Here is a 14,101-nt window from a genome sequence, read left to right on the forward strand (position 1 = left end):
TGCTCTCCAACTTCTGAAGCTGAATATGTCTAGCCACGATCAGGGTGGACCGTAGAAGTCCTACTTCCTAATCTCTGTTAAGCTTCCATTATGTGTCCCCTTGCCTCATCAGCGGTCACCTAATGGAAAAAAAACTGTACTGCAAGGACATCCCCTGATGAGGTGAGGATGAAAAGGGTCCATGTTGGGATTGTCCATATTAAGATAAGTGCCTACCTTCCTGCATTGAAATATTTATTATCAGAAGAATCTCTATACTTTGATCACATATAAGAAAAATAATAAAATATAAATATTTAAACAAAAGTGGATGGTTTTATTGTTAATTACAACTGGACTCTATTGGAGATTTTTTACTGCTCATCCCAGAAATAGTGGATTTTCCCCAAGTCCATTTAATAACGGTCTATGGACTTTTCCTTTAGGAAGCCGTCCAAAACTTTATTAAACTCCGCTAAGCTAACTGCCTTTACCACATTCTCTGGCAACAAATTCCAAAGTTTAATTACACGTTGAGTGAAGAAAATGTTTCTCCGATTTGTTTGTAGCTTCATCGCATGCCCCCTAGTCCTAGTATTTTTGGAACACGTGAACAGACGCTTCACATCTACCCATTCAACTCCACTCATTATTTTATAGACCTCTATCATATCTCCCCTCAGCTGCTTCTCCAAGCTGAAGAGCCCTAGCCGCTTTAGCCTTTCCTCATAGGGAAGTTGTCCCATTCCCTTTATCATTTTTGTCGCCCTTCTCTGCACCTTTTCTAATTCCACTATATCTTTTTTGAGATACAGAGACCAGAACTGAACACAATATACGAGGTGCGGTTGCACCATGGAGCACTACAAAGGCATTATAACATCCTCATTTTTGTTTTCCATTCCATTCCTAATAATACCTAACATTCTATTTGCTTTCTTGACCGCAGAAGCACACTGAGCAGAAGGTTTCAACGTATCATCAACGATGACACCTAGATCCCTTTCTTGGTCCGTGACTCCTATCTATCTATCTGTCTATCAATATTTTAAGCGACTAGTGAGTGGGCAATCTTTTAAGGGAATATCTTCATTTAGGTGTCCCAATGCCATTCAGTGAATGCCTCTTCTACAATAACATCTGGGCCACCAGATTCCATTGTGTAATACTAGGATAACCCAGTATCGACGTGCATCACATGTATGTGCCCACACTTACACAAGTAATAGATCTTTCAGAACTGTGATGGACTGAAAATGGTAGATACATGTGTAACTGACAAATTCAGGGGTAATTTTATAACTGGGCACCATATATTAGGCATTTTAGTTGCAAACATTGACCACCAATCCTATAATGGCATCTTGGTGCCAAAATGCCATACAAATGGTAGTATAATACACAATTGTTATGCTAAACATTTATAAATTGTGTGCGTAACTTACCCCCCCCCCCTCAATAAATGGTCTGCCCATATTCAAACTATGTCTATGCCCCCCTTGACTTATGCATGATGTCACTTATACACAAGCTTAAATAATAGTGTTCAATACACTTATTTGCATTAGCATAAATTTTCTCAACATTTATGCATATAAACAGTGTATTAGTACCAGGGCCACCGAGAGACTGGGCCAGGCCCAGGGCAAGGCAGTTGAATGCAGAAATCCAACTATTCTATAACATGGTGCATAATTTCTGGGAACACCCCTGACTCGCCCAAGCCCATCCCATAGCAACACCCACTTTTGAGTTGCTCGCAATGAGATTTAGGCGGCCATGTTATAGAATATGGTATAGGGCAGGTTCGAGTCTAACCCTATAACTAGTGCCAATCAAGTGCCGATTAACTGCAATAATTGTTGACACCTAATTGACTAATTAATTTCTGCATGCATCTGGGATTAGCGCCCTGGATTCTATATATTGCGACAAAAGTTACTCATGCAAATTGGCATGTGTACCGAATTGCACATATAACTTAATTGAATGAGTCAATCAATGCTAATAATTCAATGTTAACAATCAATTATCAACATTAATTTGGCAAATTAGGATTTAAATGCACTACTTGCTAAGCGTATTCTATAAAGTAATCTGTGTAAATCCTACCATGCGGATCTCAAAAGGGGCAAAGCCATGAGAGGAGCATGGCAGGTTGTGGACATTTCTAAAATTTATATGCAGTGTTATACAATATGCCCAATCTGTGCCTAAATTAGGCGTGGGTATTTACATCAGGTAAACGTAGTCACAGGAATGACTGCTAAACATATTCTAAAAACCGTGCCTATCTTTAGGCAGAGTTTATAGAATACCACTAAATGCATTTTTTCCACGCCAATATTTTAGGAATTATATATATAGAGTATGTTCTTAAATGTCTTCACACTAATTGAGACAAAATCTGTGCATGGTAATGAACTTTTCAGTGCAGTAATTGCTGAGTCAACAATTAGCGGACAGCCTTTTCACTTAGCAAACTATTGTTTTTAGCTGTTAGGGGTCCTTTTACTAAGTTGCAGTAAAAGGATGCCTACACTAGCTTCAGCTCGGGTTTTGATGTGGCCTACTGAGGCCCTCTTTTACCGTTGTGGGTAAAAAGGCTGCTTTATTCTGGAAAGAAAATGACTGTGTGGAAAGTGAACAACTTATAGCGTGGCCACTTTTTTTTTGGGGGGGGGGGGGCACTAACTGCCATCCATTCAAGTGGCGGTAAGAGTTCCCATGCTAACCCACCGGTAAACAGGCAGCATGCGGCACTGCCTGATTGCTGCCAGGTAAGCACCAGCACTACAAAGATAGAAAATATTTTTGTAGCGCTGGAAATGGCACGTGCTAGGAGTGTGAACTACCGCTGTGCTCCTGCTGAAGCCCTGCAGAAGTTCTGGACTGGCGGGCAGCAAGACTGTTGCCACACGACAGCCCTTTAGTAACATGGGCCTCTTCATGCACAATAACTGACAAAAACACAGTGCACCCTAATTAAAAATAACCTCCCATGTAATGTTTTAGAGGATGCAAAATGTTTTCTTTCTTAAAACAGCTTTTTTCAAAGCTAACTTTAATTCTTTGCTTCTTAAGCTATAAATCAGAGGATTCAAGAGTGGAAGAGTGATTATATACATTGCTGTAGGCAGCTTGTTTGGATTCTCAGAGTTCCATGACCCAGGCTTCATATACACTCCTACCACAGTCCCATAGGCAAGAATGATGACTGTGAGATGGGAGGAGCAGGTGGAGAAGGCCTTGCTTTTCCCTTCTCTAGAACGAATTTTCAGGATAGTAGAGATGATAAACACATAGGATGTCAGGGTGAGAAGTAATGGGGTCAATGCTGAAAAAATCCCCCCTACAAAAGTCATAATTAAAATAACTGAGGTATCGGTACAGGAAAGTTTCTTCAGTGCTGTGATTTCACAATAAAAGTGATTGATTATATTGCAGTTACAGAATGAAAACTGGGATAGAACAATAGTGTGTGGCAATGTTTCGAATACACCTGTTAACCATGATACAGCTGCCAGAAGAGCACAGAACCTCTTATGCATGATGATAGTATAACGCAAGGGATTGCAAATTGCCACATAACGGTCATATGCCATCCCGGTAAGGAGCGAAAATTCTGCACCGAGAAAGACAAAGTAAAAGTACATCTGCAAAAAGCATCCACTGAAAGAGATGTGATTATTATTTGTTATTAGGATTGCAAGCAGCTTTGGAATAATGGAGGTCAAAGAGCAGATATCTATCATGGAAAGGTTGACCAGGAAAAAATACATAGGGATTTGGAGATGTTGATCAGTACATACTATGCAGATGATGAGGAGATTCCCCAGCAAGGCCATCAGGTAGAGGAGTGAGAAGAGAGTGAAGAGAGGGAGCTGCAGCTCTGGGAATTCTGAGAATCCAAGAATCAGGAATTCTGTCACACTGCTTTGATTACCCATTTTCCCATATTTACAGTCTATGAGATGCTAAACAGAGTTGAAAGAGTAGAATTAGAGAAAATTATTAAAAAAAAAAAACAAGCAATACAGAGAACACAACACACAGATACTACTTTTACAGCATAGTACTTAGGCAGGAAATGTACAGCTTCCAAAATGTTGGCGCTGTTTTTTTAGAGGTCACCTGTTTGTGCCTTTATAAACTTATACCAGCATGATATGACATTGGAGCAATGGGATTTATTTTAGTTACATTTGTACCCCCATGTTTTTCCCACTCATGGCAGGCTCAATGTGGCTTACATATACAGGTACTTATTTGTACCTGGGGCAATGGAGGGTTAAGTGACTTGCCCAGAGTCACAAGGAACTGTTCCTGAAGTGGGAATTGAACTCAGTTCCTCAGGACCAGAGTCCACCACCCTAACCACTAGGCCACTCCTTGTTTCTGTCTGCCTGTCTTAATAGATGATAACTGTAACCTTTATATTCTTGCTGTTGTACAGCTGATCACATTAAAGATATTAAAACTCCTCATGAAACCCTTCTCATTTGCACCTGCTGCCTGATTTCTAACAGTGGTGAAAGAGACAGTGGAAGACTAAGTCTAGTGTCACTCATGGTGAATATTTTAAAAAGTGCAATATTTATTAATTGGGATTTATTAACCACCTTTATGAAAATAAAATCAACCAAGGTGGTGTACAGCAGGTACAGTTTAACTGTACAATTAAATTAAAATGATTGTTAACAGCATAACAATAGTAAAATGACCAACTATAAACATAAATACGATAAGGGGGTCTTTTACTAAAGCTTAGCTCGAGATATATCTGCAACAGGACCCATTTTATTCCTATGGGCCCTGCTGTAGATAATGCGAGCTAAACTTTAGTAAAAGAGCCCCTAAATGAGGTAAATTTGAAAACAGCAAATTGAAGCCTAACAATAAGACTACCATGAAATAGGATTAAAAATATACACATTAAACAGCACTGGAATTCAAATAGCATCCATTCCACTTATAACTAAACTCATGGGAGATATAGTGACGAAACAACTCACTCACCGACTATCTAGATAAACACTCAATCCTGCATGAGTCTCAATCAGGTTTCCGGTCGAATCATAGCACGGAAACTGTATTAGTGTCTGTAATGAACTCCATCAAACAAACAATTGCCACTGGAAACAACATACTCCTCCTACAATTCGACATGTCCAGTGCTTTTGATATGGTTGATCATGGAATACTATTACATATACTAGAATACTTCAGAGTCGGAGGTGAATTTCTTAAATGGTTCAAAGGATTCCTGACCACAAGATCATACCAAGTAACAATGAACGCAGATTTATCAGCCCCATGAACACCCGAATGTGGAGTACCCCAAGGATCCCCCTCTCACCAACCCTCTTCAGCATGATGATGATACCTTTAGCTAAATTACTAGCTAACCAAAACCTTAACCCTTACATATATGCAGACAATGTCACGATCTACATCCCGTTCAAACATGACCTAAACGAAATCACCAATGAGATCAACCAAAGCCTTCAAATCATGCACTCCTGGGCAGACACATTCCAGTTAAAACTTAATGCAGAAAAAACACAATGTCTTGTACTCACCTCACAATATAATACAAACAACTTCACCTCTATAACCACACCAAACTTTTCTCTTCCTATCTCAAACAATCTGAAAATTCTTGGAGTCACCATTGACCGAAACCTCACGCTCGAGACCCACGTGAAGAACACAACGAAAAAAAAATGTTCCACGCTATGTGGAAGCTCAAAAGAGTAAAATCCTTTTTCCCTAGATCCATCTTCCGGATCCTGATACAGTCACTGGTACTAAGCCACCTGGACTATTGCAACACACGCTACGCTGGCTGCAAAGACCAAACCATCAAGAAACTCCAAACAGCCCAGAATACCGCCGCCAGACTCATATTTGGAAAACCAAAATTTGAAACTGCAAAACCCTTAAGAGAAAAACTTCACTGGCTCCCACTCAAGGAACGTACCACGTTTAAGATCTGCATGATTGTACACAAAATCATCCACGGAGATGCCCCGACTTACATGCTAAACCTTGTAGACCTGCCTCCCAGAAATGCCAAAAGATCATCTAGAAAATTTCTGAATCTACACTTCCCCAACTGCAAAGGATTAAAATATAAGCTTATACATGCAACTTCCTTTTCCTACATGAGCACGCAGCTATGGAACGCTTTACTTGCCAACTTGAAAACAATCAAAGAACTACCTAAATTTCGTAAATCCCTGAAGACGTATCTCTTCAACAAAGCCTACAAAGATGACCCATAGCTTAACTTTACATCCACACTAATCCTCACTAGTCTGAAACTCTTCTTTAATAATTATTTTCTTAGAACTCTTTCCCACTCTCAATCTCTTTACATCACCAATTGTATCTGACTCACTGGAATGGCATTGCCATAACAGACCTCTGTAAGCCACATTGAGCCTGCAAATAGGTGGGAAAATGTGGGATACAAATGCAATAAATAATTAAATAAATAAAATAATGCCATGTCAGCATAATACTAATGAAACATCTACTAAGCATGCATTAGAATATTCAAGTAACATAGATATGATGCTAGTGCTTTTCTACAATACAGTTTACCATATAGCTGAGGAGCCAAGTGCAGATACATAAATGGAGACAAGATAGGTGGTACAGAGTCAGTTGGCATAAATGGATGGGTGACTCAACTCAGGCAAGTTAAACAAGTTACAGTGTGTGTAGTCAAGGTGCAGAATGAGTGTATAGTTAGTTACCCTGGAGTCCTTTTACTAAGCTGAGCTGCAAAATGGCCTGCGGTACTGTAGGCATGGGTTTTGGGCATGCGCAGAATTATTTTTCAGCGCACCTACAAAAAATGCCTTTAAAAAATATTTTGCTGAAAATGGATGTGGGGCAAAATGAAAATCGACGTAGCGGAAACGTCTTACCCAGTAACAGGGTGGTAATGACCTATGTGCCAAATGCCACTTGGCAAGTGTCCAATATGTGTAGCTGAAAAACCTATTTTCCAAACGTGCATAATGGACGCGTGCCAAAAATGAAATTACCACAAGAGCCATGTGGTAGCTGAGCAGTAACTCCATTTTGGTGTGCATTGGGCGCGTGTAGACACTTATTTGGCTTAGTAGAACCCCCCCCCCCCCCCCCCCATGTATTAAATGCTTGGAAGAAGATCCAAGCTTTCACCTGTTTCCTGAAGTAGAGGTAGTCAGTTAGAGGTTTCCTATGTTGAGCTAAATATAATATTGCATGTAGAATGGTAAAAATGAAGATTTTCATTATGGGTTGTTAGATTATACAATAACTTAAAGTATTATTATACAACCTTTTGTTAAAGTGTGGCTCCTGAGAAATGATTTAACATTCTTGCAATTCATCAGTAGTATCATAGAATTTAAGTACAATTTATAATCCCCCAATAGCAAAAGATCTGGCAGGGTAGACAAAGCAGACAATATAGCATCAAAATGTAACCTAAACATGCATTAGCTTCTCTTTGAGGTAGATTTTAACGAGGGTAATATTATAAAAGAATACATTGATAACCAACTTAGACATTTTGAAAATCTTTCTCTTCAAGGGTTTATCACTATAATTCCTGCACTATTTGTTGTGCTGAAGTATAAAAATTGTAAAAACAGTAGGCTGCTTTTATTCCTTTCTGTATTTCTTAGATTGCTGGTATGAGCAGATATCCATTGAGGGTTCCCTGTGTCACTGGAGAGCCTTCTTGCCTTGTTTCAGATATCTCAATGCAGACCCTATTTCCTAAGCTGCGCTAGCAGCTGCCATGTGGGTTGTGTCGTCATTGCCACGTGGCAGCCGCTAGTGTGGCTTATTAAGCAGGGGAGACATTTAATTTTCTCTTAAAAATAAGAAAGGGACATATTAATATCTAGGCACAATGATTAACTAGTTTTAAAAAATTATCAGAAATTATATAGTTAGAATTTGTATTTACTTCAGCCTTACAGTGATATCAAAGAATATTATGACAGTCACACTCACAATTTGTATCTAGAGAAGCATTATATTAAAATAGAATAGTACACGGTCTGCTCTAAAGTAAAGAAAGGACTGATCCCATCTCTTACCGTTTTGTCCAAAGGATTTTGCATCTCTAGTATGATCCACTTAATGAGTTAAGAGTCTTTAATAGGGTGCATCTATTCATTGGAGACAAAATCCATAGACACAAAGACTATTATTTTTAAGACTAATTTTGGACACCTACCTTCTATAGAGCTCAATAAGATTCATGAAAAATTCATCATATACCATTTATGAAATAATTTACACTATCTTCTGTGGACATCATTATTTTAGAGACATATCCATGCATAAATCACAGCATTTAGACATGCATATGAGTTTCAGAAAGCTGCTATCAATAGAAATCAAACAAAATAAAACATGGAAAAGAAAATAAGATGATACCTTGTATTAAGTTATGTCCAATAAAAAAGGTATCATCTTATTTTCTTTTCCATGTTTTATTTTGTTTGATTTCTATTGATAACCTTAAGAGTGGACTAACACGGCTACCACACCTCTCTACGCTGACTAGGAAACAAGACTGTTTAGGAAAAGAATAATGTGCAAATTTGGGCAGAGTGAGGGAGAAGCAAAAGTGAATGGCCAAATGAACAGACCAAGGAACAGGGGTGAACGCAAAGGCTGATGGGGACTAGATGAGACACAGTTTGAAATGACTAGGTCAAGCATATGACTACTCTTATGGGTGGGGAAAGTGATCCACTGGCGGAGTCCAAGATCAGATAGCATTGAGAATAGGAAATGCGAAGAAGGGTGATACAGAATGTCAACATGTATATTAAAGAGCAGCACAGAGAGAGTCTAAAGCACAAAAGAAAGTCCAAAAAAATAAAAAAAAAGATATAGGAACCTTCAACAATGGGACAAGTCCTTTAATTGCACAGCATGAATCTTGTATATTAATCTTGCATCAAGGACTTGACACGGGCCATGTTTTGGCGCACAGCGTCTGCAACATGGGTCTACAGTAAACATGTAGATATAAATCATACATTATAAATCAAACATAATGAAAAACTAACATGAAGAAACCTTAAAAAACCAAAGTACATATATAACGTGAACATGCATATGAAACAACTTGAGTGGAGATAGACCAACGTGCTATAATTGACACGTTCATGAAATGAAAAGTGACGTGAATGCAATTTTGTAAGTGCCAAAATTATTACTTGTAATAGTTATAATACTTGGAATATATATATGGCACCAGTTCATCAGGACTTAAAAAAATTGAAATTAACTACACCAAGAAATATGTATCGTCACCTTTTCATCATTATGTAAGTGCCAAAATTATTTGTAATAGTATTTGTAATATATATTCCAAGTATTAAAACTATTACAAATAATTTTGGCACTTACATAATGATGAAAAGGTGACAATACATATTTCTTGGTGTAGTTAATTTCAATTTTTTTTAAGTCCTGATGAACTGGTGTCATTAATTGATTGATTGAGCAGTGAAGTTTCTTTCAAGAAGAAAGGTTTCTCAATAAAAATAGTGCATAGTACTTTGTGTAGTGCAGATGTGAATGATTTTATCCAAGTACCATAATTTGAATGAGGCAACAGAGAACTATCATAACTCACCATTCAATCTCTGTTATTTAGAGAGGCATTTTCAAAATAAACGTTTAAATCAGAATTTGGACGTTTTACAAAGACGTCCAAATTCCGAATAAGATCATTTTCAAAAAAGATGGATGTCTATTTTTTGTATTTGAAAATACTGTGGACGTCCTATGATTTGGACATCTTTGTGAGTTGAATGTCCTTTGTTTTAGTCCATTTTTGAATAAAAGACGTCCAAATGCAAGATGCCCAAAACAGAGGAGGAGTGACTTAATGGTTAGTGCAGCAGGCTTTGATCCTGGCAACATTGGTTCAACTCACACTGCTGCTCCTTGTGACTTTGAGCAAGTCAAATGCACAAGGGGCATTTTTGGATATGACATCTAAGTCTGAATTTGGACGGGTTTTTTTTTGTACCCTGTGCTTTCCCACTCATGGCAGGCTCAATGCGGCTTAGGTACTTATTTGTATCTGGGGCAATGGAGGGTTAAGTGACTTGCCCAGAGTCACAAGGAGCTGCCTGTACCTGCAGTGGGAATTGAACCCAGTTTCTCAGGACCAAAGTCCACCATTCTAACCACTAGGCCACTCCTCCACTCTAAAACTTCCAAAATCAGAGCAGGAAAGGTCATTTTCTACAAAAATAAGTCTATCTTTTCCTTTTGATAATGCTGTTTGGAAAAATGTTTTGTGATTTGGGGGAGTAAGGGGATGTTATCCCCAATTCTCTCCAGTGGTCATCTGGTCATTTGGGGCACCTACTACTACTACTACTTATCATTTCTATAGTGCTACAAGGCATACGCAGCGCTGTACACCATACACAAAAAGACAGTCCCTGCTCAAAGAGCTTACAATCTAGATAAGACAGGTAAACAGACAGAACAATAAGGGTAAGGGAATAAAGAGGTGAGGATAAAAGGACAGGGCAAGTGAGTAGTGGTTAGGAGTCAAAAGCAGTGGTAAAGAGGTGATCCTTGTATGTATGGTCTTCATGTTTTGCAGGGAAAAAAACTATTTTGAATCCATGTTTCTCCATAGACTAATATAGAAAATTACATTCGCACATGTTTTATCACAAGAAACATTCAAAACCAGTCTATAGTCCATAGTAAATCAAAAACAACCTCCCAGTACTTTTTTTCCAGATTTTTCCGTGCTGTAAGTTGTGTTCGCTCAGTTTCCATCAAAATATACTATGCATTTCATTTAAATTTTTAATTGTGATTAGTTGCGCTATTAAAAATGTTAATCACGTGATTAATCATTAGATTACAATTGGGCCATAGCCAGCTATTCATGGAAGGCAAAGGGATGGACTTGGGGGTACATATTTCCTTTCCCTCCCCACCCTACCCCCTGTTTATAGTGGCGTCTGTAATTAGGCTATGACACGGTCCCCAGAGAATGTCATAATATTCTTCCTTCTGATCCTTCCACTTGCTATAAGAGACATAATAGTTTGGACAGGTGAGGCAGTAGGGTTTCTACATCCTTACGCCCTCCCTGAGTCACAGTGTATAAGCCACCCCCAGGATCTGAGGTGACAGAGAAAACCAAGGCCAGGTTTCTTAGAGGAGGAAAGGTCTTTATTACTTACCAATCTTTGGATGATAATAAAGCAATATGGCAATATAGCAGTTAGGCAAAGTAATTAGAGTAATTAGATAGAGTAAAATAATTACACGATGAAGCAATTAGACAATAGAGCAATTACAGATAGCTATAAAGGCTTATGCTCTGTTGATCATCTGACCCCTCCGGGCTAATACAGTATCACAGTAGCATTATATACACTGGACCGAGCAGCAATCCCCCCTCCCAACTTGCAAGTTCAGCAAAATCATGTGTTACATCAGCTAATTTCTGTGTCACTCTATTGTTTATATAAGATGGCACCTACTATCTCAATGTTTATGAAATTCAGCATCTTAAAATAGGTTCTAGCTTTCTTTTACAGAGGGTTATATAGTGGGGGAAATAAGTATTTGATCCCTTGCTGATTTTGTAAGTTTGCCCACTGACAAAGACATGAGCAGCCCATAATTGAAGGGTAGGTTATTGGTAACAGTGAGAGATAGCACATCACAAATTAAATCCGGAAAATCACACTGTGGAAAGTATATGAATTTATTTGCATTCTGCAGAGGGAAATAAGTATTTGATCCCTCTGGCAAACAAGACCTAATACTTGGTGGCAAAACCCTTGTTGGCAAGCACAGCGGTCAGACGTCTTCTGTAGTTGATGATGAGGTTTGCACACATGTCAGGAGGAATTTTGGTCCACTCCTCTTTGCAGATCATCTCTAAATCATTAAGAGTTCTGGGCTGTCGCTTGGCAACTCGCAGCTTCAGCTCCCTCCATAAGTTTTCAATGGGATTAAGGTCTGGTGACTGGCTAGGCCACTCCATGACCCTAATGTGCTTCTTCCTGAGCCACTCCTTTGTTGCCTTGGCTGTATGTTTTGGGTCATTGTCGTGCTGGAAGACCCAGCCACGACCCATTTTTAAGGCCCTGGCGGAGGGAAGGAGGTTGTCACTCAGAATTGTACGGTACATGGCCCCATCCATTCTCCCATTGATGCGGTGAAGTAGTCCTGTGCCCTTAGCAGAGAAACACCCCCAAAACATAACATTTCCGCCTCCATGCTTGACAGTGGGACGGTGTTCTTTGGGTCATAGGCAGCATTTCTCTTCCTCCAAACACGGCGAGTTGAGTTCATGCCAAAGAGCTCAATTTTGTCTCATCTGACCACAGCACCTTCTCCCAATCACTCTCGGCATCATCAGGTGTTCACTGGCAAACTTCAGACGGGCCGTCACATGTGCCTTCCGGAGCAGGGGGACCTTGCGGGCACTGCAGGATTGCAATCCGTTATGTCGTAATGTGTTACCAATGGTTTTCGTGGTGACAGTGGTCCCAGCTGCCTTGAGATCATTGACAAGTTCCCCCCTTGTAGTTGTAGGCTGATTTCTAACCTTCCTCATGATCAAGGATACCCCACGAGGTGAGATTTTGCGTGGAGCCCCAGATCTTTGTCGATTGACAGTCATTTTGTACTTCTTCCATTTTCTTACTATGGCACCAACAGTTGTCTCCTTCTCGCCCAGCGTCTTACTGATGGTTTTGTAGCCCATTCCAGCCTTGTGCAGGTGTATGATCTTGTCCCTGACATCCTTAGACAGCTCCTTGCTCTTGGCCATTTTGTAGAGGTTAGAGTCTGACTGATTCACTGAGTCTGTGGACAGGTGTCTTTCATACAGGTGACCATTGCCGACAGCTGTCTGTCATGCAGGTAACGAGTTGATTTGGAGCATCTACCTGGTCTGTAGGGGCCAGATCTCTTACTGGTTGGTGGGGGATCAAATACTTATTTCCCTCTGCAGAATGCAAATAAATTCATATACTTTCCACAATGTGATTTTCCGGATTTAATTTGTGATGTGCTATCTCTCACTGTTACCAATAACCTACCCTTCAATTATGGGCTGCTCATGTCTTTGTCAGTGGGCAAACTTACAAAATCAGCAAGGGATCAAATACTTATTTCCCCCACTGTAGATGCCATGGGACAGTTCAGCAAACTGAAGAGCAGCAAATCTCCTGGACTGGATGGTATTCATCCTAGAGTACTGATAGAACTGAAAAATGAGCTTGCGGAGCTACTGCTAGTGATATGCAATTTATCCTTAAAATCGAGCGTGGTACCGGAAGATTGGAGGGTGGCCAATGTAACGCCGATTTTTAAAAAAGGTTCCAGGGGAGATCCAGGAAATTATAGACCGGTGAGTCTGACGTCTGTGCCGGGGATGGTAGAGGCTATTATCAAAAACAAAATTACAGAGCACATCCGAGGACATGGATTACTGAGACCAAGTCAGCATGGCTTTTGTGTGGGGAAATCTTGCCTGACCAATTCACTTCAATTCTTTGAAGTAGTAAACAAACATGTGGACAAAGGGGAGCCGGTTGATATTGTGTATCTGGATTTTCAAAAGGCGTTTGACAAGGTACCTCTTGAAAGGCTACAGAGGAAATTGGAGGGTCATGGGATAGAAGGAAATGTCCTATTGTGGATTAAAAACTGGTTGAAGGATAGGAAACAGAGAGTGGGGTTAAATGGGCAGTATTCACAATGGAGAAGGGTAGTTAGTGGGGTTCCTCAGGGGTCTGTGCTAGGACCGCTGCTTTTTAATATATTTATAAATGATTTAGAGATGGGAGTAACTAGCGAGGTAATAAAATTTGCTGATGACACAAAGTTATTCAAAGTCGTTAACTAGCGACAGGATTGTTAAAAATTACAGAAGGACCTTATGAGACTGGGAGACTGGGCAACTAAATGGCAGATGACGTTTAATGTGAGCAAGTGCAAGGTGATGCATGTGGGAAAAAAGAACCCGAATTATAGCTACGTCATGCAAGGTTCCACGTTAGGAGTTACAGACCAAGAAAGGGACTTGGGTGTCGTTGTCGAT

General features: G+C 39.7%; 1 protein-coding gene across 1 annotated transcript; it reads right to left on the reverse strand.

The window, feature by feature from the left end:
- Nucleotides 1-2,990: 2,990 nt before the first annotated feature.
- Nucleotides 2,991-3,929, reverse strand: LOC115458227 (olfactory receptor 5V1-like). The gene has a single exon (XM_030188086.1). The coding sequence runs from the start codon at nt 3,927-3,929 to the stop codon at nt 2,991-2,993; it is 939 nt and encodes a 312-aa protein (XP_030043946.1).
- Between the last annotated feature and the right edge of the window lie 10,172 nt (nt 3,930-14,101).

Source organism: Microcaecilia unicolor, chromosome 14, assembly GCF_901765095.1.
Source record: "Microcaecilia unicolor chromosome 14, aMicUni1.1, whole genome shotgun sequence".
Taxonomy (NCBI): Eukaryota; Metazoa; Chordata; class Amphibia; order Gymnophiona; family Siphonopidae; genus Microcaecilia; species Microcaecilia unicolor.